General features: G+C 37.7%; 1 protein-coding gene across 1 annotated transcript in view; it reads left to right on the top strand.

The window, feature by feature from the left end:
• FAF1 (Fas (TNFRSF6) associated factor 1) overlaps positions 1-27,803 on the top strand; it is a 305,387-nt gene that overhangs the window by 245,131 nt on the left and 32,453 nt on the right. The window contains exons 16-18 of the mRNA XM_004678989.2: positions 5,839-5,919; positions 7,188-7,265; positions 22,084-22,299. Coding sequence (XP_004679046.1) covers positions 5,839-5,919; positions 7,188-7,265; positions 22,084-22,299 — 375 coding nt within the window. The remainder of the gene's footprint in view (positions 1-5,838; positions 5,920-7,187; positions 7,266-22,083; positions 22,300-27,803) is intronic.

Here is a 27,803-nt window from a genome sequence, read left to right as displayed (position 1 = left end):
AAAAAAAAAATTAAGGAAAACAAACAGTGCACAGAATTGACTTGAAAGTGGCCGTTAGCGAAACATTATTGTTTTAATTTATATTACTAACTTTTAGGGTGCCTACGATAATAACTAACATCTATTAAATCTCTCCTTTTAGGCATAAGACTGGATCATTTGCATTCCTACTATAAATTCTTCAAGACAATGTTACTGTCCCCACTTTCACATAAGAGGAAACTGGCACAGCACACTAAAGGATTTTCTCAAGCCAGATACTAATTAGGAAAAAAAAATCTTTGATGCACAACATTGGGATTGTACTAACTTGACCAATATTGACTGGGCCACTGGATTACCAGTTCTCAAAAGTGTGGTGCAGTGGCTACTAGCCATCCAGTCACCGGGGGCTTATTTAAAGTGCGTGTCCCTGACCTCCGACCTAGTGAGTCGGTTTTCAGTTTTCTCTTGCATAAAGTGGGGATAATAATAGTATGTCCCTGCCTACTATGCTTGTGTTAAAGGTTAAAGGTAATACATGTAAAGCATTTTAGGATAGTAAACCCTCTCCTATACTAGTGTCTAGTATTTAGTAAGAAGTATCTGTATCTACTGTTGTTTTTCATCTAGTTGAGCTAAAAGAAACTTTAAAAACATTTGATAGGAACTTCTTTATCTGCATTTGAGAAAACTGCAACCTATATAAGTTGTTTGTTCAAGATGACTGATATAAAGTCAGGCCTTTTGTTGTTATTTTTTCTGCTTTTTTCTCTTAATTAAAATTAAATATTCTCTTGTGATGGGACATCCAATAAATAAATATGTGGGATTTGGGGGGGGACTTTCAAATGGTCTTGAATTTTAGCTTTTTGTTTTTAAATGACATTTTCTTTTTGGAAAAGTAGTTATTCTCTGTAGTTCTGATTTAAAAAATACTGTTTTAAATGTTCTTTTTCATGAAATTCTCATATCATGTGGGTGTATACATAGTAGATTAAAGTACTTTAGCCATTGTAAAGGGTTTACCCTAATGAAAAGATATACTAGAAGAACTATGTAAAGTACAAGCACATAGCTTATGTGATCTATTCACTGGATATATCCCAGATATAACAGAGACAACGGACATATACTTTGTCATCCTCAACTAGTTTATTCATGCAGAGCAGTAGATTCAGTTTTGCAACCAACCTAAAGTATTTGTTAACATCTTTTATCTGGGAAGTGGGTTAAACCTTCTAAACAGCTTTTTAATCCAAATATCAATTTAAATGTACAGCTGTAGCTATCTAATTACTGTTTACTAGAAAATTGTTTGGTTTCTCAGGACCAGCCAACCATGACAACAATCCTTCATATGCTTAAGAGTCTTTTCATAGTTGCTTCTCAAAATTATAGTCTGCTGTCAAGAAAAGGTCTAATAACTACCTGCCCACTGACTCCCTCACTTTATTTTGGAGGAACTACTCATTCCCCATTCATTCACTTTCTCTTTAACCACTGTGCACAGTTTAGCTGGTAAAATTCTTGCTCTGCATTTCAGTCCAACAGAAATTCAGTACCCACCATGCATCAAGCTACAAGGGGGAACAGTGAGCTTGCAACATCTATCTAAAATGAACCCTCAATACATGAAGCAGTTAGAAGATAATTAAGTTCAAAACAGGGAGACATAGTCCATAAACAAATGGAATAGAAGGAAGTTAGTTCTGAAGACTAAGAGGTAAGGGTAAACTAGAGGAATCTGAAGAGAAATATGGCTTGAATTAGACTCAGGGTAACTAGAAAGGAAGTTGCCTAAAAGTAGCTCAGTGTCTCATGAGAAGCAAATTCAGTTTAGTGATTTAAGAGCTTTTAGTGCCATATGCATGAATTCATGTCCTAACTCCTAACTCCAGCACTAAGTAGTTGTTTAACCTTGAAAAAAAATCTCTTAATCTCTTTATGCCTCAGTTTCCTCAATTAATAGTTATTTGACATAAATAAATCAATTGATACATGTAAAGTTCTTAGATTGGTACCTGGCATCTAGTAAAGTACTCACAAAAGTTTTTGTAGTAATAAAAATTGATAACAGTGACTTATAAACTGAGTTTGGAAGAATGAATAATAAGTTGTCATTTGGACTGAAGAGGAAATACGTTGAAGAAATGTAGAAATGGGATACAGCTTGGAGATGTGGACATGTGAGAAGTGACAAGTAATTGAATCAAATAAGAAGGTATTAGTAGAGGGGAGGGAGGAGAGAAAAGATGAAAATATATACTGGGCCCTGTACACTGGGCCCTGTCTAAGTCTTGCTGTAATCAGGCCTTAAACTATGAGCTATTAAGATTCAATTCTTTTAAGCAGAAAAATGAGATGATTAGACTTGTCACTTAGGAAACTAATTCTGATGATTAGTCTGTCTGCTCATCGCTTTGCTCATACCTTTATATAGTCTTTGTGTTGTTTTACTTTATGTATTATGATAATGTCTTTTTTACAGCACTTTTCAAAGTATGGTCCATTGTAACACATTTGTTACAAAAATAGATTTTTTTTTAAGCATCCACACTAGACTTACTGAATCAGAATATGTTGTGAAGGACCAAAGAATCTGTATTTTCTTAAGTTTCCCATACTTGATCTTAGCCAAAGGCTCAGAGTGATATAATAAGTGATTCTTTGTTATCTTAAAATTTAAGAACCATTGATTTAGTGGAAAGAACATAAACTTTATAAATAGACCTATGTATAAAACCTGTTCAGCTCCTTGAAAGCTATACAACACAGACAAATTATGTAGCCAGTTTGAGTCTCAGTTTCCCATTTGGCAAGTAGAAATAGTAACACCTTATTGCAGTTTCATTTAATTGTCAGGATGAAGAAAGTAACAACCCATATAAAATGACTACCCATAATAGGCCTTCATCAATACTATCTTCCTTCCAAAGCTTATACATCTATCTCCTCAAACTTTACAACTAGTGAGAGGAGAACACTGTCTTAGTCATTTCATTGTTTCCAGTCCCTAACACAGCGTAACATATAGTAGGTGTGCATGCATGTTTCATAAATGTTCAAGTAAATGAATGGATAAATTATATGGAAAGGGACTATTTGGAGGCAATGTCATAGTCCAAGTAAGAGATGCAAGGGTCTGAACTGAATGAAGCATCATGCTTAGAAAAATGAGCCAATTTCACCTTTAGTGCCCGGGGCACATATATAGATTGCTTCTGGTTGGTTTAACCTTAACATAAACTCTTAAAGTTAACCCATCTCCTCTAAAACAGACACTGAAACACCAGCTCACGATTTAAAAATCCTGCCACTAAAGAAATTAGCAAACCACTCCTAAACCCAGCTATTCAACTCATTCTCACATACTGCTTCTATCCAGGTGAAAAAAGAATCCTTTCTAAACATCTCCACCGGAAATTCCAGAGACTTGTGTTCTAGCAAAGCAAGACAGCCTCATTTAAGACCTGGAAGTTAGTTGCTACTTGTTAATTCATCTCTCTGTTTTCATAGTCATATAATGGACTATCTTGAAAATTCTGTTTAAGACTTTTGATAACTGGCATTTCAAAAATAACAACTTTATCAAACATTTAAGCTCAGTCTTTCATGTAATAGGTATCAATCCTATTCTTTCAGGTCTGTAACCTGAAAGAATGTTGAATGTCAGGTTTGCCACAGTCCTGTACTGTTTTTGAACACTAGCAGCTATTTATGAATTTACAGGAAAATCTGTATAACAAAAATAAACTTACAGTGTAGATGTCTGTGAAATCAAATGTTCTTTCATGTTCAAATTCTAAGGATCTGCAAACTGCTTGGGAGTAGGAATACAGAGTTTAAAAAGCCACAGTTGTTTGCTTGAGGGTGAAGGAGGAATTTTGTTATTATTTTCTTAAAGTCCAAAAATAGAACAGACCATTTTAAAAAAGTGGTGCTTAATGATTATTTGTGAAAGGAAAAGGAGAAAAGGAACTATTATAGGAAGAAGACACTGAAGAAGTAAGTTAGGTGTTTCAGGAAGTCATCTCACAACAGGTGCCATATTTTGTGACAGAGATCCCGGTATTTAATGACCTTTCTTATCTGCAACAGTCTTCTTTAAAAAAGAGCTGTGTACTTAAGGTGCTATTATTATAATATATTTATGCTCAAAAGGCTTCCAGCTATGGTGACATTTGGAAGGTCCTTTTGTAGTGTGTACGTAGTGTCATAAACAGGTCATTATGCCCAACCAGTCAATTTCATTGACTTAAAGTGGGCCACTTTGTGGATGAGCTTTTTTTTTTTTTTAATATTTATTTATTTATGTATACAGAACTGGGGCAAAAGCCAGGGTGCAGGGGCAGCGAGAAGATACACTAGAGACAGAGTGGGGAGCAGAACAGGCAGATCAGCGAAATACACTGCTGAGGGGAGCAGAGGACGGGTCAGGAGAGGTCTGCCGCGCCATGTGGATCACCTCTGGGGCCTGCGATGGAACTCACACTGAAGCAGTTGCGCTAGCTTGCTTGCAGTGCTGAGTCCTAACCCATTGAGCCACCAGGGAGGGCCCTGTAGATGAGGTTTATCTTTTTTTCTCCTTAATTTTTGCTCTAGGCAATAAATATTTCATGCCTGGAAAGACCATTCATTTATTAAACAGATGCTTAATAAATACCTCCCAAAGTCAGAAGTGTGTGAAATACTCAGAATACAAATGTGTATAATATAGCTAACGTCCTTGCCTTTATGATGCTTACAGTGTCATGAGGGAATATCACATTAAATAAATAATTATGCCATAATTAATTAATTTGCAATTGTGATAAATGTTTTAAAAGGAAAAGTAAAATGTTAAGAGAAAAACCTGAACTTATTTGGAGAAATAAGATGAAATTGAAATTTTAACTGTCTTAAGTATTTCTCTATGTGAAACGTAGAAAGATAAGATTACTCCCTGTTGATTATATTAGGGATATCTAAATTTGGAAAGAAAAATCTGCCTACAGAGGCATAAGATTCTTAGAAATTCAATCCTTTAATTTAACAAATAACTAAAAAGGGAGAAATTTGCTCAAGAACACACAGCTTGCTATTGTCAGGGGTTAGGATTTAAATACAGATCTACTTATCCTCCCCTTAGCTATCAACGGTGACTTAAAAAAAAATCAAGATATATCATGATTATATCACAAAATCATGATTTAAATGTACATAGATGTTATAAATCTATTCAGAAGCTAAAAATAGTCTAAAAGATTTCCAACTTAGATAACTTCTACATTGTCCATACTTCATGAGTGTGCATGTTGTAGGAAGATATTTATTTAATATCCTGTTTTAGTAATGGTGTGTGGATTGAAGTTAACCAGGATATTATGCTTCCACCTTCTCTGTGGATTGACCAGAAAATTACTCCCTAGTCCTTAATTCTCTCCCAGTCCTTAGTCCCAATGTGACAGTCTCCAAATTTATCTTATAAAAATCAGGAGCAAAAGGGATAAGAACTAATCATTGTGAAAATGAACTAAGTATCAGGTGTTTTCCTAGGGTATTTATATATTACTACATTTAATTCTCAAAACAACCCTAAGAGGCAAATATTAAACTGGGACTAGAGAGGGTGAATAATTTTCTCAAGGTCACACAATTTGTAAATGGTAGAGCTAGGCTTCAAACATTCTTATTTTCAGTAAATACTATGCTGCTCATCCTGTTGTTTACCTATTTTTGTCCTATACACTTTAAAAGTTCTTTGTTTAATTCTAATAAATCCCCACAAGAGTAAGACAAAGGGATTGTCATTGTTTTTTTTTTCTTAAAGAAATAAATATGGTTAAATGCATTTGAGTCTTTTCCTTTGTTTTTAAGGATGAACGTGAAGCCAGAGAAAATGTGAAGAGAGAGCAAGATGAGGCCTATCGTCTTTCACTTGAGGCTGACAGAGCAAAGGTAAGTTTGGTCAAGGGATTTCTGGGATAAAAAAAACCTCAATCCTAAATAGTCTTTCATTATTTAAGTGCCAGCCCTTTTATTACTTTGATCTCTAAGAATGTTGGGTTTGCAATGGAGAAAAGCAGATTCAGTTAACAGAACGAATATAATTCGTTCCTGATTCTTAAAGTGTGGCTCATTTTATCAAGATAGCTTATGGACAATCATGAAAAATAAAAATAAAAGTAGGCCTAGTGTCAAATTTAGTTTTCAATCTAGCAAGTTTTAAAAATCATTTCAGGTGACTCTAATGTGCAGTCAGATTGAAAACCACTGATTTACTTAATGCTTCTTGATTCCCAGCTTCTGTACTGGACATTGAAGGAAGAGGAATGAATAAACTGGTTTTCTGCCCTCAAAAGCAGGCTCATAATGTGGTGTAGAGCAGATAATGTCAAGAACATATGTAGTTGTAACATAAGACCAGGATCCTATGTGTTAGATGGGAAGCACTGAGTTCTGATTGAGTTCAGTGATAATTTTTCAGCTGCTTTTTTTTTTTTTTAAAGATTTATTTATTTATTCATACAGAACTGGGGTACAGGCCAGAGATGCGGAGGGTGAGAGTGGGGAGCAGAACAGGCAGATCAACGAAGTACACTGCTGAGGGGAGCAGCAGGCGGCTCAGGAGAGGTCTGCCACGCCATGTGGTCACCTCTGGGGCAGGCGGGGATCGAACTCATGAGGAAGTGGCTTTAGTTTCTCAGTGCAGTGCTTTAACCCGCTGCGCCACCAAGGAGGGCCTTAGCTGCTTTTTTTAAAGAGCCAAAAAGTGGGAATGTACTAGGGAGGGTTTCATAGAAGAGTTGATGTTTGTAAACTGAATAGAGAAAGAAGAGTAGAGGAGAAGGGGAAATAAAGAATGCTAGTAGCAAGTGTTCAAAAAGCCTGTGTAGGTTATGGAAGCTGTTGTGATAGAGCTTGAGATTAAGACAGAAAGTAGAAAGGAAGACCACAAAATAAGAGACCAGTTAGCAGAAAAGACCAGAAAGAAACACTAAAGAACAGTTCTGAAAATTCTTGATTGCCACATTACCCATAAGTTTGAATAGGACCCCAAATGTGATCAGAGAGCAATGAATTGTTATTGTTTCATTTCCATTGTCATACTGGAAACACTTCCATTACCACAGTATACCTCTGAACCTTGTTGGGAATAAACACTTTTTTTTTTTAAGTGAACCATTGTTTACTGAGTACTAACTCCTATTCTCTTTTATTGACAGAGGGAAGCTCATGAAAGAGAGATGGCGGAACAGTTTCGTTTGGAACAAATTCGGAAAGAACAAGAAGAAGAGCGTGAGGTAGTGCATAGTTTTTGTAAAAGTTATTCAAATTCTGGGTTTATCTCCACTGCATTTAATAATGAGACTGTTAATACTTTTATAATTTACTTCTTTCCAGTTTTCCAAAGATCATTTGAGCATGGAAGACCTGACCTTTCCTTAAAAGCACTTCTGATTTGTTGTATGGAGCTCTTAGAAAACTTGACCTACTAGATTCATGGTTTTCTATTCTTTTTAATTTCTTTCTCCTTGTCTTGTCTGAAAAACACTCCTACCCTTCCTAGATATTGTTCTACCCCATATACAAAGACAGCATTTTCCACTCCTACCCCAGACTTCATCTCATCCACCAGAAGACATTCTGAGTTCCTTCTGCACATCTTGTACTAGGTTCCTTAATACAGGATATTTGTTTAACTTGACTAATTTTTCTCCTCAAGTTCATGACATGTCCTTAGCAATATAGAGAATTTTTAATTATTAATTTTGCAATTTTTTTTTAATAGTTAGTACTTACTATTAGGAACTATGAATATAAACAGAGGTCTGACCTCCAATAGTTCATAGTCTTATAAAAATAGAATTATGGTGCCCTCCCTGGTGGCGCAGTGAGTTAGGATGTAGCACTGCAAGCTAGCGAGTTGGATCTCCGGCCCCAGAGGTAAAGTTGGATCCCCGGCCCCAGAGGTGATCCACATGGCATGGCAGACCTCTCCTGACCCACCCGCTGCTCCCCTCAGCAGTGTACTTCATCGATCTGCCTGCTCTGCTCCCTACTCTGTCTCTGATGAAGCCTCTCACTGTGCCTGCATCTCTTGTTTATACCCCAGTTCTGTATGAATAAATAAATCTTTAAAAATAAATAGAATTACAGTACTATAAGTAAAATGTATTATAGGGATTTACCTAAAGTATAGTGGGAACAAAGAGAAGGAATGTCAACTAAGTTCCCAGGATAGTTTCACAAAAGAAAGGACTCATTTAAAAAAGTGGGGGCGGGGGGCGGTGAGGAAGCAATCTAACAAGGGATAGAAAGTCCTGGAAGATCCTAGCTTTGGCTGAGGAAAGCCCCATTGGCCTTCATTCTTGGTCAAAGGATGCCATCATTCACTTTTTCAGTAAATGTTTTTTGACAGTAACTGTACTGAGCAGTTAAAGAAAACAAAGTAGAGTAAAACATCTGCCTATAAGGAGAGATTGTGTCTTGTAGGAAGGATGCATCATGTCTACATATAACAAGTCAAGGGAAGCGTGTTAATTAACATAGGAGAAGTAAAAGCAAACTATTTATGGAATTCAGGGACAAAGGCACAATTTTTTACAGCTTTGAGAACAGGATAACACTATAGAAATTATATTTGTGGCAGATCTTGGAAAATGTGTAAAATTTCACTATTTGCAAATCAAAGTTTATTCATATTCAAACACTTAATTAGGTGCTTGTCACATATTGTAGAAGATACGGTACCTGACAAAACTGAGTCTGTGTATTCTGAGCGCTCTCAATAATGGGAGGTAGAAAATACTTCAGAGCATCTTCTGTGTATCATGTACTCTGCTAATCACTTTATATATGCTTACTTATTGGCTACTAAACACAAGCTACAAGGTTAGAGGTTTCCCTTGACAAGTGAGAAAAAGAAAGCTCTTTGAGAAAATGAAACGGATGGGATTCTCATCTCAATCTTTTAGACTACAAATCTCATGCCCTTTTGTTTATTCCACTCTAATCCAAGGCCATATATCATTGTATCTGTCTCTAAAGAATCATACATGAAGAGAGAATTTGTCACTGTGCTGTGAGGCAATTTTAAGGAATACAGTTGGATATTTTAGGACTCTCAACCTTTCATGCTCTCTTTCACACCGGTTCTCTGTAATAGTATGTCTTATCAATGCCTGTGTACATAGATGCCCATGGCGGATCTAAAGCTTAGTGGCATATGCATTTGCTTCTGATGATTTACCTAACTACTCTGGGTTAAAAATTTCTCTCTGGGCCTTCCCTGGTGGTACAACGGGTAAGGACGCAGCGCTATAAGCTAGCAGCAGCGGCTTCAGTGTGAGTTTGATCCTCAGCCCCAGAGGTGATCCACATGGTGCAGCAGACCTCTCCTGACCCGCCCGCTGCCCCCCTCAGCAGTGAACTTCATTGATCTGTCTGTTCTGCTTCCCACACTGTCTCTGGTGAATCCTCTCACACCACCCCTGCACCTCTGGTCTGTACCCCAGTTCTGTATGATTAAATAAATAAATCTTTTTTAAAAAGTTTTTTTTTTCTCTCTAATACAGGTGAAGACAGCCCACAGTCATGCTTTAGTGTACCTCAGTGTATATGTTCCAGCTGTAACATGTGAGACTCTAGGGTACTCGGGGCAGGAGGTCAAATCATATTTTGTAGGTAGTCATTACTTGCACTTGTCTCTTGCTGTGCTCCCCAAAAAATAAAAGTTCAGCTAATGCTCTGCATTTTAGCCCCATTACCTCAGAGAATCACAATTATTTTATAAATCCCACCATTAAGAAACCATTTATCATCTGTTTATCTTAATTCAGTCTTATCCAAGCTTATTTGATCCTTTTTTTCAGGGAGCACCAATTAACATATTTCAGCATACTAGTTTATAACAAACGATTCTTTGGGGAAAGGTGGTATTGCGCAACCTCTGGAGAAACTGAAACTCAGATTATACAGTTTGCCTGAGGTCACCAAACTGGTTGGACATATGATCTAGACCAGAAGCCAAGTCACCTGACTTTTCACAGTAACACTGCCACCCCTTCTAACCAGAAGTCTTAATCCATTTAATTGTATTGAGAAACGAGAGCGGTTTTATTATTTTGATTATCTCCAGTATTTCAAGGTCCTTTAGAAAAATGAAGTGTTGGATAATCAAATCACCTGGGTTACAGGGAAATTCCTTATTGGTTGGTCTCATTTTGCAGTGTGGTAACTATTGGAGTGAAATCTTGGAAGACCAGAATTTGATCTGCTCCTTGACCACATTAAGGAGAAAGATTCTTCTGAGGAAAAGCAAAAATGGCAACAAAAATCTCCCTTATTTTACTCACTATGTATTTACTCCTTCTTTCTAAAATGAGCTTCAGGTAGCCTACATTATTTATATATGCAGTCCCAAAGGATTAAACACATACAGAAATCAGGTCAAATATAAAAAGGTTACAAAAGTCAATGCAAAGGGCAAGTTAAGAAGGTAATGGCAAAGGTAAGATTAATGTGTTGACAACAGATAATACAACACAGACACTAAATGCATGTGATATGCTTCTGTACTTTGGTCAAGATGAGCCACAAAATTTGTTTTGTGCTCCTCTTCAACTAACTAAAGGAGGAAGGATTGTCTACAGGTTACACTCTGTAACAGAAGATAAAGGCAGTCTCTCAGAAGGTGCCGGGTCTGTCGAACACTGAGACCTTAAAGCAATGCTCTAAGGTAATGAATCTTACCCCAACGATATATGATAGCATAATGGCAATAGCATGTCATGTATGGCAGCTTCATATAACTTTCTTCTTTGTAGTTTCTGCTTCTTAGCCGAAGCAGTTTAGTAAAAGCCTCTCTACAGTGACCCACATAATATTTTTTTCAGGTAGTCCAATTTAAAGGATGGATTTTTATAGTCACTGAAGAAATGTATGTCCTTTACAGCACCTCCTGAATATTTTTGCCACTGATTTTGTGTAATTTAAAAGTTTTCTGTCAAGATAAATGCCTGACTCCCAGGTATTTATTTAATCATATTTACTATATATTTGTTAATCTCCTTTTATGCACATATCACTAAATCAGTTACCATGGATACTGTGTCATATGTGAGAATTAGCTCCTACCTTCAGGTAGCTCACTGCCTATTCAGGAGGGTGGATTAATTTAAAATTACTATAAGAACAGATATTCTATATTATTAAAAACATTAAGATGACACAGTGATAAGTAAAGTTATAGGGAAAAGATGATTTCTGACTAAGAAGTCTATTAGAAAGACTTCACAGAGAGAGGAGACTTTGGAGGAATGGTAAATTTTGATAATGAAAGATGAAATAGAAGAGCATTTTCATAGGGCTCTGCAAGATGATGCAGTAGGTTAAAACACAGCACTGTGAAGCTGTCCACAGCCACTGTAGCACGAGTTCAATCCCCAGCCAGAGCGCTGATCCCCATGACATGGCAGACCTCTCCTGACCCACCCGCTGCTCCCCTCAGCAGTGTATTTCAGCAGATCTGCCTGTTCTGCACCACATGCTGTCCTCTTCATCACCACCCCCCATACCTCTGGCCTGTGTCCCCATTCTTACATGCATAAATAAATCTTTTTTTTTTTTAAAGATTTATTTATTTGTGCATACAGAACTGGGGTACAGGTCAGAGGCTCAGGGGCGGTGAGAGGCTTCACCAGAGACAGAGTGGGGAACAGAACAGGCAGATCGACGAAGTACACTGCTGAGGGGAGCAGCGGGCGGGTCAGGAGAGGTCTGCCACGCCATGTGGTCACCTCCAGGGCAGGTGGGAATCGAACTCATGTGGAAGCTGCTTTAGATTCTCAGTGCTGTGCTTTAACCCGCTGCGCCACCAGGGAGGGCCGCATAAATAAATCTTTACAAAGAAAAACAGGCCCTCCCTGGTGGCATGATGGGTTAAAAGTGCAGCACTGCAAATGAGCTGTAGCTGCTTCAGTGCCAGTTTGGTCCCAAACCAGGGAGGTGACCCACATGGTGAGGCAGACCTCTCCTGACCCACCCACTGATCCCCTCAGTTTTGTACTTCTTCCATCTTCCTATTCTGTTCCCCACTCTATCTCTGGTGAATACTCTCACTGCACCTCTGGCTTGTACTCCAGTTCTGTATGCATAGATAAAGAAATCTTTAAAAAAAAAAAAAAGCATTTTGAATGGGTCAATGAATAGGGGATGGTAGGATGTAGGGAGGCAGATAGGATCCATGGGTGCTTTGGCATGAGCAAAAGGGGGAAAAAAAAGCACAGGGTTTGCTCAGGGAATAGTAAAGAGACAAGTTTAGAATGCCATCAAATAATTAGAGCTAATGTTAAAAGGTGGTGTTGTAGAAATCATGAGTAGGAGAGAACAGGCATAAAGGTTATTCCCTGTTGTTGCTGGTTCCATCAAGCAGGAAAATACTGCGTTTTTGCCTATTTATACAATGTTGTTTCCTTTTATACCTTAGTGCCTCTTCAAATAGAAAACATTTAAGTTATATTTAAAGACCTTAAATGGGGAAATAGGGGAGCATGGAATTAAAAACCTTGGCAATTTACCTTTAGTTTTCTGATTTGATCTTCATAACCATCCTACAAAATGGGCAGGGACTGCAATAGCTTCATAGTGCAGTGCTTTAACCCGCTGCGCCATCAGGGAAGGCCCAAATATTCATATATTTTTAGTAAAAAATTCCAATTTATACTAGGTTTCCTTGTTTTAAAGATTATTTATGAATACATAACTGGGGTACAGGCCAGAAGTTCAGGGGCAGTGAAAGGATTCACCAGAGACAGAGTGGGGATTGAACAGGCAGGTCGACATGGGGAGCAGCAAGCAAGACAGGAGGGTCACCTCCCTGGCCGGGGATTAAACATGCTGAAGTGGCTGTGGCTAACTTTACCTAGCCAGGCCCCAACCTATTGCGCCACCAGGGAGGGCCCCACATACCCTTTTTTTTTTTTTAAGATTTATTTGTTTGGGCCCTCCCTGGTGGCGCAGCGGGTTAAAGCTCAGCACAAAGAAGCTTAAGCCGCTTCCGCATGAGTTCGATTCCCGCCTGCCCCGGAGGTGACCACGTGGCGTGGCAGACCTCTCCTGACCCGCCCGCTGCTCCCCTCAGCAGTGTACTTCGTCAGTCTGCCTGTTCTGCTCCCCACTCTGTCTCTGGTGAAGCCTCTCACCATCCCTGCACCTCTGGCCTGTACCCCAGTTCTGTATACATAAATAAATAAAACTTTAAAAAAAATAAAATAAAAAAAGATTTGTTTATTCGCCTTTTAATAATCGTTTTAAAAAAACAATTGGCATTTCATGTCACTTTAGAAACCTGTAATGACTTCATAATACCAAATAAAAGCTAAAATCTTTTCGGTGATTCCAATCAAAATCTCTGCAGTTTTTTTTTTTTTTTTAATTACCAACTGACTCTAAAATTTATACAAAAATAAAGTAGATCGCTTCTTGGCCTTTGGCTAAGATCAAGTATGAAAATAAAATAAACCTGGAGTAACCAAAATGAACTGAAAAGAACAAAATATAGTCTTTCCTCTAAGACTTAGCATAATGAAGACAGTGTGGGAACTGGTAAAGGAATAAGGCCATAGATCAATGAAACAGACCAGAAACAGACCAGTCTAGAAATAGACCCATGCATCTGTGGTCAATTAATTATCAACAAAGGTACAAAAGCCAGTTCAATGAAGAAAGGATGGCTTTTTCAACAAATGATGCTGTAACTACTTTTTTGGCCCATATGTGGTAAAAAAAAAAAAAAAGGTTTTAACACAGAACAACAAAAATCCTCCTAATTCAGGTTTTGAATTACATGTAAAGATTAACACAAAATACATCATAGACCTAATTTTAAAATAATTCTGCTTCAGGCCCACTGACTGCCTTGCTAACCTTAGTCAAGCCAGGTACCAGGGCATGGCAACTACTATGACTTCTTCCTATAATACTTTTCTAAACCTCCATGTGATTCCTTCTTTCCTTCAGACTCACTGAGACCTACAATATTTGCTTGCTGGGATTTACAGTATTTAAAATTATACCCTTCCTTCCTGCTCCAGGTATTTCCTGCACTCTCCCCTTACCCACTGTGGCATTCATCAACTATGTGACAAACTATATATATTCTCCTGTGTGTGTATTTGTTGTCTTGTCCCACTCTACTTGAATAAAAGTTTCATAAAGACAGATTTATCACTGCTCTTCCCCCATCTTGTAGAGCAATACCTGCACATAGAGGGTGTTCACTGAGAATTCATGCAGTTAATGAATGGCACTTTTAGCTTACTTCATACTCTGCTTAAACCAGCTATAAACTATAATTTGATGGCTACTCATAGAAATCTAGAAGATAGTAAGTGTACATGCATATATTTGTATATCTTTATGTGTATATACAGTAGGTCAGCCTTTGTTTCATGTGATAAAAATTGGCATACATGTATATTATCCTTCCTGTTTAAAATGTAATTGTATAGAAATAGTATAGGCCAGAGGTGCAGAGGGGTGAGAGGCTTCACCAGAGACAGAGTGGGAAGCAGAACAGGCAAATTGACTGAAATACACTGCTGAAGGGGGCAGTGGGCGGGCCAGGAGAGGTCTACCACACCCTGAGGGTCACCCCCTCTGTCAGGGAATTGAACTTGTGCTCTAACAGCTGCAGATAGCTTCACAGTGCTGTGCTTTAACCCATTGCGCCACCAGGGAAGGCCCAAATACACATATATTTTTAGTAAAACAAAAAAATCCAACTTATACTAGGTTTCCTTGTTTTAATACAAAACTAAAATAATGCAAATAAAAAACTTTTTGTCAAACAAACCAAATTTAAGTTTAATAATGATGTTGACTATAACTGCTATTCAAGTCTAGGAGTCCTTTATGTCATTGTTTTTCAATGGTGTTTACTTACACGAGGCATATGCTTTTAGCTAGTATATATGAAAAGGTTACTGAAAATAATTTTATGCTTTTTTTTTAACTAGGAAAACTTGGGTATTAGATCACAAGGTTTTCAGTTTACCTAAAATCTTTTCATTGTTTTCTACATTGGGCCACTGGTGTGGGATATCTGAGGTCTGTTTTCATTCTGGAGACTGAGTGCATTGAGAAGTAGACATTTCTGCACGGTGAATGGGGTAATGAACTACTGTTGTTTATTCTTCTGTAGTATAAATTGGTTGAGTTCATACAATAATGTAGCGTCTGTTGTTATACTGTGCAGGGAAATGTCAAAATAGAAAGCCAGCAGACAGGTAATTAAAGGGAGAACAGGAGGAGAAACCAGGAAATCTCACATTATGTTCCAATATAAAATAGGTACAAAAGGACAACTGTCATCTGTTGTGTACAGTGTTACATGGTGAATTTCAAACTAGACACTTTTCATTGAGTGATGACCATGTGTCACCATTTGCTAAATGTCTATAAATATCACTGCGTTTTATACAAGAAACTTTGTGAGGAAGAGTTGACTCAATTCTCATATTTTCTCAGAGGTTCAAATCTAAGAATTCTTAGATTTGAAACTCTGTCTGTCATATGTTCCTAACTATAACATTACATGACATTTAATTTAGAGATTAGAGTTTTTAAAACTGCACTGATAAAAACAGGGTAGTGATTTACTTGAAGAAAGTAACTCCAAAGAAGGAGGCAGAAGAGGAGCCTCCCTGCTGGCCTAGGGATTAAGTCTCAGCACTACCACCGCTGAGGTCTGAATTTGATCCTGGCCAGGGAACTAACCCACATATGGCACAACAGACTCTTGTCTCTTGTCTCGCCCACTGCTCCCCTTAGCAGTGTATTTCAGTAAATCCACCTATTCTGTTCCCTCTTCTGTCTCTGGTGAATCTTCTCTCCCACTGTACCCTTGGCCTACACCTCAGTTCTTTTATGCAAAAATAAATATATAAAAAGAAGGGGCAAAAGTATTTCTGATATGCTTGATTTCATTATAAGTCTGTTCTCTAAAAATTTATCAAGTTGTACACTCAAGATTTGTGCCCTTTTTCCTTAATGTGTTATATTTCAATTACAATCTAGAAATTAATGTTAGTTTTTCTTATTCTGTTTTTGCAATGGTGTATCTATAATGAGAAAAAATCTTTTTTAATCTCAGCTATGACTTTCAAAAACTTATCAGTTGATCATTGTTAAAAATAGTGAAATGATACCATTAATATTTTAGAAAATGTATGTAACTAATCCACAGAGACAGATTATACCTCTTCAGATAGCCCTTGCAAACACATACATGGAAAACTCACCTGAAGTATTGATGTTAGAGGGAGTCAGATCCCAGAGAAAAGAAACTTAGGTTGTTCAGTTTTTGGTTACTAGAAGAAGATACAAGATTCAGATTCTCTCAGCGTTTGTTGAGCAGCTGTGTGCTTATCAAATGCATTCTCATTAACATGTTAGTTTTTTTCTTCTCTTACCAAATACATATTAAATATCTATGTTGTGCTCAATGCTCCAGATTTACAATACAAAGTGAGACATGTTCCCAGCCCTTCCAGACCTTATAAACTGGTAAGAAAGCCTGACATTAAGCAAGTAACTATGGTACAGTATAATGAATGCTATCAAAGATATAGTTCAAGTGGAATTTAATTTTTATATACATCTGTTAATCTTTCTTTGGATTATTAATATATGACAGTGTTACTAGAAGAGTTTAATTAACAATGGGAACTATATACATGCTGTATATAAAATTCCCAGTGGGTGTCTGATCTATGATAAACTTCAGTTAATGATTGCTTGGGGTTGCACTGGCAGGACATTGTACACTTTCATTTTTCTATGGGAAAAATGATACCCAGAAATGAAGACATAAAAAATATAGCTCAAAATCAGAAGATCAGCAGTTAAACTAGTTACTTTTGTGTTTTTTATTTGAATAGTATGAGTGGAAGTTTATCTAATATTGGTGTTCAAGGTCCACAAAAAGATCCATCTGATTGTTTCATGTTTCTGATAGTGTGTTCTATAGACTTCTCTTAGGCCTTTTTGATCTTCCACTTAAGACTATTGCTCCCTTGTTTACACTCTGAGTTCTTGTCCATTTTTGTAAGTGAAGTATTAAAATCCCTAGAATTATTGTGTTCTTCTGAATATATCTCTTTAGTCCTATCAATAACTGCCTTATGCATCTTGGTGCTCCATCATTTGGTGCATTTATACTTGTAAGTGTTACTACTTCTTGTATTAGGCCTTTAATCATTAGTAATGTCCATCTCTATTTCTTGCTACCTTTTTTAACTGAAAATTTATTTATTTGATTTAAGTATAGCTTTTCCTGACTTATTCTGATTGCCATTTGCTATAGAGTTGTCTTCTAGCTTAACTCCAAGACTGTATTTGTCTTTGGAGGTAAGATGAGTTTCCAGTAAACAGCAAATAGTTGAACTTTGTTTTCAAATCCACTCAGCATCTATTATACCCTCTAATTGGTTAATTCAAACCATTTACATTTAAATGATTTCAGAGACCTAAGTGCTCAGTACCATTTAATTCTTTTAATTTTCTTTTTTCTTTTTTGCATCTTTTTTTTTTTAAGATTCCATTTCCATTGCCGTATGTGTTACTAATAGATATATTTAACCATTATGCTAATTGATGAACTATTGGACAATTTGATCTCATACTCTCTAATGAGTCACATTTTTACTCTCCTTTACATTGTATAATTTTGGTGCTGTTACAACTATATTTGTTTTATTGTTTTATAAAAGCCCCTTTCATAGAAGGGTTTCATGTTTGCCTTGGTTATGATGTATTATTTTAATGTTTCTTTTTCAGAGAAGCTCTTTATTCTTCCTTCTATATTGAATGATGGAAGTGCTCCTGGGTGGAAATCTCTTTTTGAATACTTCAGATATCTCCTGCCAATCTCTCCTTGCCTGTCAAGTTTCCAGTGGAAAGTCCACTGACATTCTAATGTTGCTGTGGATAGGTTACTCTTCTTTCTCTTGATGCTTCTAATATTCTGTCCTTGTCTTTGATTTTCAACAATTTCATTATAATGTTTCTTGAAGTAGGTTGGTCTAGTATTACCTTATTTGGAATTCTTTGGACCTCTTGAAGCAGAACATCTGGTTCATTTCCCAGACTGACATGGTTCTCAGCAATTATTTTTTAAATAAATTTTCTATGCCTTTTTCATTTTGTTCTCCTTCCGGAACCCCCATGATATGGATATTGTTTCCCTTTACATTATCCCAAAGAACTCTTACACTGTTTTCATTTTTTTAATTCTTTTTTTCTCTTTGTTGTTCTATTTGTGTGTTCTACCCCCCTGTGTTTTCAAGCTTGCTAATTCTTTCCGTTACTTGCATTTGTCTACTGTTGAAGTTCTCTATTGTAATTTTTAATTTGGTTATGGTATATTTTGGAACCATTAGTTCTACTTGTAACAGTCTAGTATTTTCTCAATCTTAATTGTGTTCCTGTTTTTGTTCATCATTGTTTTTCTTAATTCAGCAAGTATGGTTATAACTGTTACCTTATACTCCTCATCACAGGCATGTTTCGCATTTCAGCTTAATTGAGACTGCTTTCAGAGTTTCTTTGCTCCAGCAGTTATGATGTTTTTTACTTCATTTTTCATTTTTATGGATTGTAATAGGAAATTTACTTTTCTTATATTGACAAAGTAGCTTCATATCTTTCTTGAAAGAAGTTTGGAGCCATTCTAGGTTTTTTCGTAGGGTTTTTTTATTTCACAGACCCCCATTACTTTTGCACCATTGAGATGGCCAGGTCGTAGATGCCAATAATGGTTAACAGAGAATGGAACCAGAGCAGTAGGACACAAAATGGCTCTGAAAGGTCATTTCCAGTGAGCACCGAGTGTTCAAAGTTCCTCCAATGCTATAGGTACTTTCATTATATAGTGGGGATCCACAGTGATCACCTCCTCTAGGCCAACTTCTTCACCAGCTATCAAAAACAATCTCATGCAAGCCTCATCCTCTAGGCTGTGTTTGAGCAGTAAGTGTTGTTCTGGGTGTGGTTTATAGTTGAGAAAGGCCACAAGCTGGAGGCTTTTTCTTTGCTTTTCTATTAGGGAGCCTTACCCTGAGGTTTTTGCTCCTATTGTTAAGATTGAGGCACTTTGGGCCTTCCCTGGTGGCTCATTGGGTTAAAGCACAGCACTAAGAAGCTAACGCCACTTCAGCATGAGTTCGATCCCCGCCCTGGAGGTGATCGCATGGTGGTAGACCTCTCCTGTCTCGCCTGCTGCTCCCCTCAGCAGTGTACTTAGTCAGTCAGCCTGTTCTCCCCACTCTGTCTCTGGTGAATCCTCTCACTGCCCTGACACCTCTGGCCTGTACCCCAGTTCTGTGTGCATAAATAAATCTTAAAAAAAAAAAAAAGGATTGGGGCACCCAAACTCTTGTTAATGAGCGCTTTCAGTTTTATTGGTTCACCCTGAGTGGGAGTAAAGCAGGTGTTTTACCTGTCACAGCCACTGACTGCAAATAATAGCTCCCTCTCTGAGAAGGTGATCAGACCTGGCACTCCCCACCTGTTCAGGTCCCAGTGTTCTACTTTTGGGGGCCGCAGGCTTGAGCCATCATTCTGTACATCAACTCTCATAGTTTTCTAGTGATACACCCTCTGTCCTGCACCAACTCTGTATATCCCTTTCTCCATATAGTTTTGGGTTTTTTTTTTTATTTTAAAGATTTATTTATTTGTGCATACAGAACTGGGGTACAGGCCAGAGGCTCAGGGGCAGTGAGAGGCTTCACCAGAGACAGAGTGGGGAACAGAACAGGCAGATCGACGAAGTACACTGCTGAGGGGAGCAGCGGGCGGGTTAGGAGAGGTCTGCCACACCATGTGGTCACCTCTGGGGCAGGCGGCAATCGAACTCATGCAGAAGTGGCTTTAGATTCTCAGTGCTGTGCTTTAACCAGCTGCGCCACCAGGGAGGGCCTACTTTTGGGTTTTTTAAGTTCCCCAAGTAGAGGTGTGCCCCTGCATTACTATGAGCAGAGGGGCTCCATACAGCAGCCGCCCCTCTCTCATGGGTTGTTTTGCTCCAGTATCACTCTAAGCACTGTAGTTACAGTTTTTCTACCCTCTCTGCAGCCATGCAGCTGTTCTTAACATCTGTGATAGTGACCCATTTAACTTTCAGGGCGTTTTGTCTTTCTTGTGTTGTAATTTTGTTGTGAATATGAGGAGGCGGTGAGTCCAGTACTTTCCTCTGCTGCCATATTGCTAGAATTTGTTAAACATATTTTTAAGCAATATACATTTACATCAGAGTCAAGAGTCAGAAATTTAAAAAGATAACATTCATGATTGCTGATTGTCACTTCTTTTATCTTCTTTCCTCCTGTCTGTATAGATACCATTTTTACTTGGTTCTTATTATTTGTGTAAGTTTGTTGATTTTTTCCCCCAGTGAACCAGCTTATTTGGTTAGCTATATTTTCATCTTTTTCTAATGCTATTCTCTTTGTTCTTCTATTTTTATTAATTTTCTTCTCAGCTTCCTTTCAGTTTGTTTTACTGGCTTTTTTTTTTTTTGTAACTTTTATTTTTAGTCTTTCCTTTTGAATCATATAAGAATCTTAAGGCTACATACTTCCTCTGGACACTATTTTAAACAAATTCCAAAGATTTCAATGTGAAGCAATAATCATTGTTTCCTAGTATCTTGTAGTTTTGAACTGTATTTCCCCTTTGACCTAAGAATTGTTTAATAGCGTTCTCCACCCCCTGCAACACCTTCCCTTCTCTAATTTGGAAGATTGACATCAACTTTGAAAATTGCAATTGAGGTTTTAGAGAACAGAAATCCCAATGTTTCTCACTCATACTTGATTATAATAGTTGTAGTTTAACTGAAGGGTAGGAAGGGATTGGCCTTTCTATTGATAATAAATTGAGAACATAAAAATGTTAAAGAACTCAGGAACAGAATATATCTGTGATTCTAAGCATGCTAGTACCAGGTTTATTTCCTAAGGAACTTCCCAGGATAAGCCTTAATTTAGTGAATTTCTGTCATAAATTCTAACATGGACAGGACACCAGAGACCTTCTAACCTTCCAGGGGAGTGTTGTGAATGTGAAACAACATAATACATTAGACTGAGAACTAGGAACCTGGATTCCAAGGCACAGTTGCCATGTGATTGCCCAACAGTTTACTCCATATTTGAGCCCGTGCTTGTAAAATGAAGGATTTGGGCCATCTCTATGTCTAGAAACCTGTATGCGGCCAAATCTCACAGCAAACGGCCATGGCTGAAACTAGGCCCATTGTCTTCTTCCTCCAATAAGTATGATATTTTCATTTCTTTCTTTTTCATTCCATTGTTTTAATTGGAGCCTATTGTCTCCATAACAGAAATTTATCTTTTCAATCAAGTGTACATTTCAGTGACACTAATTACATTCCCAATGTTGTACAACTGTTACCACTCTACAAAATTTTTCAAACAGAATCCATTCGATTTTGATGTCAATATATTATCCATTATTCTAAAAATTTTTTAGTCACTTACACTTGGGAGGTATATGTTATCTCTTTCTCTATTTTATATATGTATGGTATATATGCATACATATATGCTTATACATATATAAAATAGAGAATATTGAAACATGTATGACCTATATGTTGTATGTAAATGTACTGAATTACACGTGTGTGTTTATGTGTGTTTGTCTTTTGTAAATGTCTTTAATGTCTTCATTCATATCCTAGAAAGGAAACAATTGGCTATTTGATACCTGTTTTTAATCAAAATACCTGAGCCTGTAAGTTAAAAGCAATTAAGTTACTTTTGTACACAGTTACCTAATGATAAATAATTATTTACCTTGTAAATTAATAATTTATTGTCATCAAGGTGAAATTTATTTTAATTACCTGTTGACCAAAATAGTAAGAGAAAGAAAACACATTCTATTTTTCAAGCATTAGATTTGATTAAGAAATGCACAATAACTTTTTGATGAGTTTCTGGAAAATAGTAGCTTTTTTTTAGTCTCTCTCTCTCCCCCTCCTACAGTCCCTTCTATCACACACTTTAACACCTGTTTTTTTGCTCTCTTTAGGCCATCCGGCTCTCCTTGGAGCAGGCCCTGCCTCCAGAACCAGAAGAAGAAAATGCTGAGCCTGTAAGCAAGCTGCGGATCCGAACCCCCAGTGGCGAATTCCTTGAGAGACGTTTCCTGGCCAGCAATAAGCTCCAGATCGTCTTTGATTTTGTAGCTTCCAAAGGATTCCCATGGGATGAGTTCAAGTTACTGAGCACCTTTCCTCGGAGAGATGTAAGTTCCATGCCTGTCCTGAGAAGTGTGTCCATATGGGCTGTATCTCATCATTGGTCCTGGACAAAGTAGTCCAAGAAAGGTTCCATAGGATAGCTTACTACAAGATTTAACACCCAGGAGTCCTTCTTTCTGCACTCCAACTTCTTCTCAGTCTTTGGAGAAGGTCAGCAGCCATGTGCCTAGTAACCAATATGAAAGAGAAAATATCTGGTCTTCCTTCTTTCGTAGTTCTTTTCCCCATACCAGATTTCATACAGTCTTTTTGAGATCTCATCTCTGTGTATTCAGAGTGTATCTGACAAGTGTGTGCTTAACAGTTACCTGAGGTCAATGATTACAAGGTCAGTAAAAACTAGTTTTTTCTAAAACAAGAGTATTTTGTGATTTCATAGTCCTTACTAGCCTGAAAAGTCAGGGAGGGTAACCACTGTTTGATAGTCACTAAACCATGTTTTAGTGGACATTATGGCTTAACTTAGCTTAATATACATTCATAATGTATAATGGTTGCCAACAAAACACTAGCTGCATTTTTATAGGTATAATCTAACCCCAGTAAAAATATAATCTGATGGTCCTTTTCAAATCAGTACTGCCTCTGGAAGAGTCCATAGACTTGAGAAACAGAGCACTAGTCAGAGCAGGACTGGTAGGAAGATGAGAGGAATAGAAATCGTCATTTGATGGACAGTTCCTCTGGAGAAGGACGAACCATGGGAGGTGTGATTGTTGTCTTTAGGTACGTAAAGGCCTACTGTGTGGAAGACAGCTCTGACTTTTCAAGACTTCAAGGACAAAACTGGAGTGGATAAATTTAAAATTACAAGATTCATATTTACCCAATGTAAGAAACCATTTTCTAAGAAAGGAATATCTTATCTTGCGAGATACTGACATGACAACTGGGTGGTCCCATTCAGCAAGAGTGGATAGACACATAAGGAGAAGGATTCATCCCTGGTGTTCCTATATTACATGGGATATGACCTGGACCAGCTTACCTCTAAAAAACATAATCTTAATATTCTGTAGATCCGTAATGATATAGCAATATGAGGTCTAGTAACCTAGACTTTGTCAAACACACCAAAACAAGGAATTTGGTTAAGGTTCATTTAAGTCTTTCACATTGGCTGTCAGATTTGCAGGATAGAGACAGAAACCAGTTGTATATGGTTAGCTCAGTCACTTAACCACAATCCCCTAGGTGTGATGAGGCTCTTACCACTCACATATAAGCCAAGGACACAGTGCCTCAGTGCTTGCCGTTGGCTCCTTCCTCACTGCCCCTCTGTTCCACTCCTGGCTCTTCCGCTTCATTCGTATGTAAGATGTACACACACGCCCAAGGGAATACATCCATGCATAGGCTCTGTGGACTCTGGTCAGGTAAGAACTTCTGTTCTGACACTGAAGTTGAACTCTAAGTATGTGAACATTTAGAAAAGAGCCACCCTCAAGGGGTTCAGGATCAACCTGGTTCTCATATTTATGTTCTGTAATGAATACCTCACCTTAGAGAATTTATAAAATGTAGTTCCACCCCTTGCTTTTAAGTCACTCCAAATTACTGGAAGCAGTAGAGTCTAAGGACCTTCCTGGCTTATAAAATTAAACTTTATTTTCTTTTAAATTTTGAAACCTGATAACTGGGACATGGTAGGAGAGCAGGCTCTTAAAAGGAGCTGAGTTTTATGATCAGTATTAACAGCCTCTTCCCACTGAGTAAATATATGGTGTATGGTAAGTTTCTTCTGTAAAGAAGTAGGTGAACTGTGAAGTGAAATGCAGAGGGCTCGTGGGGCTGCTCCCTGCCAACCTTGAGCTCTACTGACCAAGCATTCACCCTTTTCAGTGCAGACTGCACTAAGTGTCAGTATTGATTCACCCTAAATGTTCAAGCACTTTGCCTTTGAGAAAATTTACTCACTATTTAATTTGGTTGCTCATTCATTTTTTTTTAACACTACTGAAGAATGTCCATTTCTCTTCTGACCCCATTTCTACCTCTACCTCTATACTAAGGCCAATGTGGAACAAGTTTCGCCAATTTCCCCCATGGAAAAAAAATCTAAAAAGGGGGATTTACAATCCATAGGGGAAATCAAGATTTCCCAGTATCCATCAGAGGTCTATTTTGTGGTCCTTGATCAACCTGAAATTATCTGCCACAGAGCAATTTTCTATAACCCCACTCTGATCATGCCCTTTCTTGTTTACAAACTTGAGTGACTTCCTGCAGCCCTAGGATTAGTACACCACTCCTAAAATATTTTCAAAAAGCCTTCGTCATCACGTCCATACCTACCTTTACCACCTAAACCCTCCCTTTCAGTACTTTCCACCACCAAAACATAGGATATTGTTCACTGTGAACTACAGACTCATAGCTCTGTGCTTTTATGTGCTCTGTTCTCTTTTTCTTGAATGTCCACCTTCCTCACTTTTCCTGACCTATTTGAACTCACCTTTTTAAAGCCTTCCTCAAATGTCATCTCTGTGAAGCACGCCCCTTCTACCAAACTCCCTATCTGTGTGCCCACTACACTTTGTAATACAGTTTGTGTGTTCTACATAGCCCTTTGTCTAGTGTATAAATCTTTACAGAAACCATCCTTATCATATTCCTGTCTGTCTCCCCTGGGGTTCCCAGCCTCACTCATAGATATTCAGTTACTGTTGTCAAGTGTTAGTGACCTCAGGTCTGATCCTAAACCTCTGATTCCAGAGTAAACTAGAGGGTTTTCCCAAATAAGAACAGATGCCCTACGCCCACCCAGATTCCAGACCTAGATCCAAACTCAAAAAGCCCACCCAGGACTCATAGACCTCCTAGAGCCAGGGGTGGGTGAGAGTTAATGGCCCTTCATCCTTCTCTGAATGCTCTTTCAAGTCAAATGACTAGTGTTTTTGCAAGGCTATTCTGTAACAGCCATCTGTGTCTGCAAGGATTAGGATCTAATTTGTAAAAGTCATCTTAAATTACAGCCAAACTAAAGACTGTTAAAAAGCACATCTTAAGACCTTGCCTCTTTAATAACAAATAACATAAGACTTAACTCTAGGAGTCTTATTGTGTCTTCAGCCTTTTCTCCACAAAGCAGAGACCGGTTTTTCACCAGAGGACCTGTTAAATTTAGTTCTCTGTATTCCCTACCCCCAACCAAAACAATACTTCATGTTAAGATTTCCCAGCTGTCCAACTATTTACCAAATGTCTTCTGGGTATATTTCACTGAACTGAGCACTGTGAAACAACCAAAACAGCAGCACATACAGTCTGCCTTCCCCAGAAAAGCTGACTGTCAATATCCTGAAGGCTTGAGTTATTTGATTTTGTTTTTTTGTTTTCCCTTTTACTAATACTGATAACCAAGAGGAGAAATAGTATTCACTTCCAGAGCTTTGGTCGCTAAGCCCTATGTCCTGGATATGTTAGAGCTGTGTCAACAACAGTGATCTATTGGCCTTACTTGGGCACTGCACTGGGAGTCAGATAGTCAAGTGCTAACAGCTGAGGGAAGACACTGACTCCTCCACCCCACAAACAGTCACACTACATCAGAGTCAGAGAGCCCTGCCAGGACTCCAGATTCCCTCTGGACCGATAATGGCCCTTTGCTACTCAGCATGAGGTTGTCAGTATCCTCTAACCATCCTCTCCCCTCCTCTCCTGTCCTCTTCCCTCCCCACCTTCTTCCCAGTCCTACTTTACTTTTTTTATCCTCTCCCCACTACTTTCTACTCTTCCCTCATCAGCTTTTTGTCCCACTCTTTCCTGTCTTGCCTTCTTTGTTTCCCTTATTTGGCCTAATTCATGTCACTCGGGAGGTCTACCTGCATTTGTCTTGCTACTTATAACATGAAGAGAGAGAAGTGGAGACTAGCTTGTGGGCTCCGCTCATGGCCTAGATGCCCCAAGAACATTTCTTCCTCCAGATCTGTAGGTGCCAACCCTGAAAACACACAAACATGCATTCATAAATACTGTCTTTAGACATTTTAAATTCTAAAGTAATGCATGTATGTATAGCTTCATTTACTAGGTTATGTTTTCCGTCCCAACTATAACTCTCCCTAATGTTTAAAGGACCAGGAAAGTGAGTTTAAAGAAGCTCCTATCAGGGCTTTTCACAAAATACAACTTCAATAAAGGTTTGTTTAAATGAGCTGTGAGGAAGAACCTTAATCAATTTAGGGTATACCAATTCCTTTCTGTCACCATCCATTTTATTATGTTAAGCACTAAGCTTGCACTGGGAAACAGTGCTAAAAAACAGTGACCTAGTTCTTGCCCTTAGAGATTTTAAAGTCTCTTTTCAGAGTCTACTGCTGGATGACGTGTGACTTCATTTATATCAGAAATATTCTATCTGCTGCCTTAAGAAAATATAGTTGAATTTGCATTTCATTTGTGTATTCTTTGATGCTACAAAACATTTTTGAGCAACTACTCTACAATACTTCCAGGCTTCTTATCAGACATTGGTGGTACAGAAAAACTGAAAATTTTTACTGACATTGAATTGATATTCTAGTGAAAATACACATCTAAAGCAAACTGTACCCAGAGTTGAAAGGATAAGTAGTTCAGCCTGTAGTGATATAGGAGAGACATTACAACAAAGGAAATGAATCTTCCTGAGCTTTCAAAGGGAGATGCTGGGTGAATAAAAACAGAACAACATAGTTAAAAGTAAAAGTTTTGGCAGTAGTTAGAACTGTATCCGAGTTCTCACTCCAGCAGATAATACATTAGGCAACTTGCTTGACCTTTAATTTCTTTCCCTTTGGGAAAGAAATAATAACTAGCTCTGAAAGTTGGTAAAAATGGAATGTAAACTGCTACCTTTGGGAGAAAAATATTAACTAGCTCTGAAAAGTGGTAAAAAATGAATACGTGAATATAACAGTATCTGCTAGAATTATCCTAACCAGAGAGGTAGAAAAGGCTTATAGTTAAGTATAGGAACAGTAAATCTTTATTTAGAGCAATTGATGAATGTTTGTGTTACAAACATTATATCAGTGCTCTAACCCAGATATAAGAATGTATCACTGGAATTGTAATCTCTTATTAGAAAGGGATCTCAGAGGCATCATCAAGGTCAGTGTTCTCATTTTACAGATGAGAGAATCAAAGAATGGTAAAATTGTGCATTTTTCTCAAGTCACACAGTCAGTAGCAGAGCAGACACTAAACCCCAAGTTTTCTTATGGTCATTGCTTTTTTAAAGCTTATTGAGCCCTTTTAAAAATCTATTCATAGATTTTTAGAATTAGATTTTTTAAATTAGAGTGTAACAACAATAGAATTACCCTACAACATTACAGAACACCCACTAAATACAATAAATTACAGTAGATTCCAAGTATTATAAAATATTCTGTACTTCAATAACTTTTGTATGTTAATATATCTAATATTGCAGTGTGATTTTCAGTTTATAGCAGATTAAGTTAAATTTTTTCAAAAGAGCAAAAAGAAAAAATTTTATATG

Source organism: Condylura cristata, unplaced genomic scaffold (assembly GCF_000260355.1).
Source record: "Condylura cristata isolate star-nosed mole 26May11 unplaced genomic scaffold, ConCri1.0 scaffold00008, whole genome shotgun sequence".
NCBI lineage: Eukaryota > Metazoa > Chordata > Mammalia > Eulipotyphla > Talpidae > Condylura > Condylura cristata.
The sequence above is the reverse complement of the archived record's forward strand: the minus strand, read 5'-3'. Positions and strand labels throughout refer to the sequence as shown.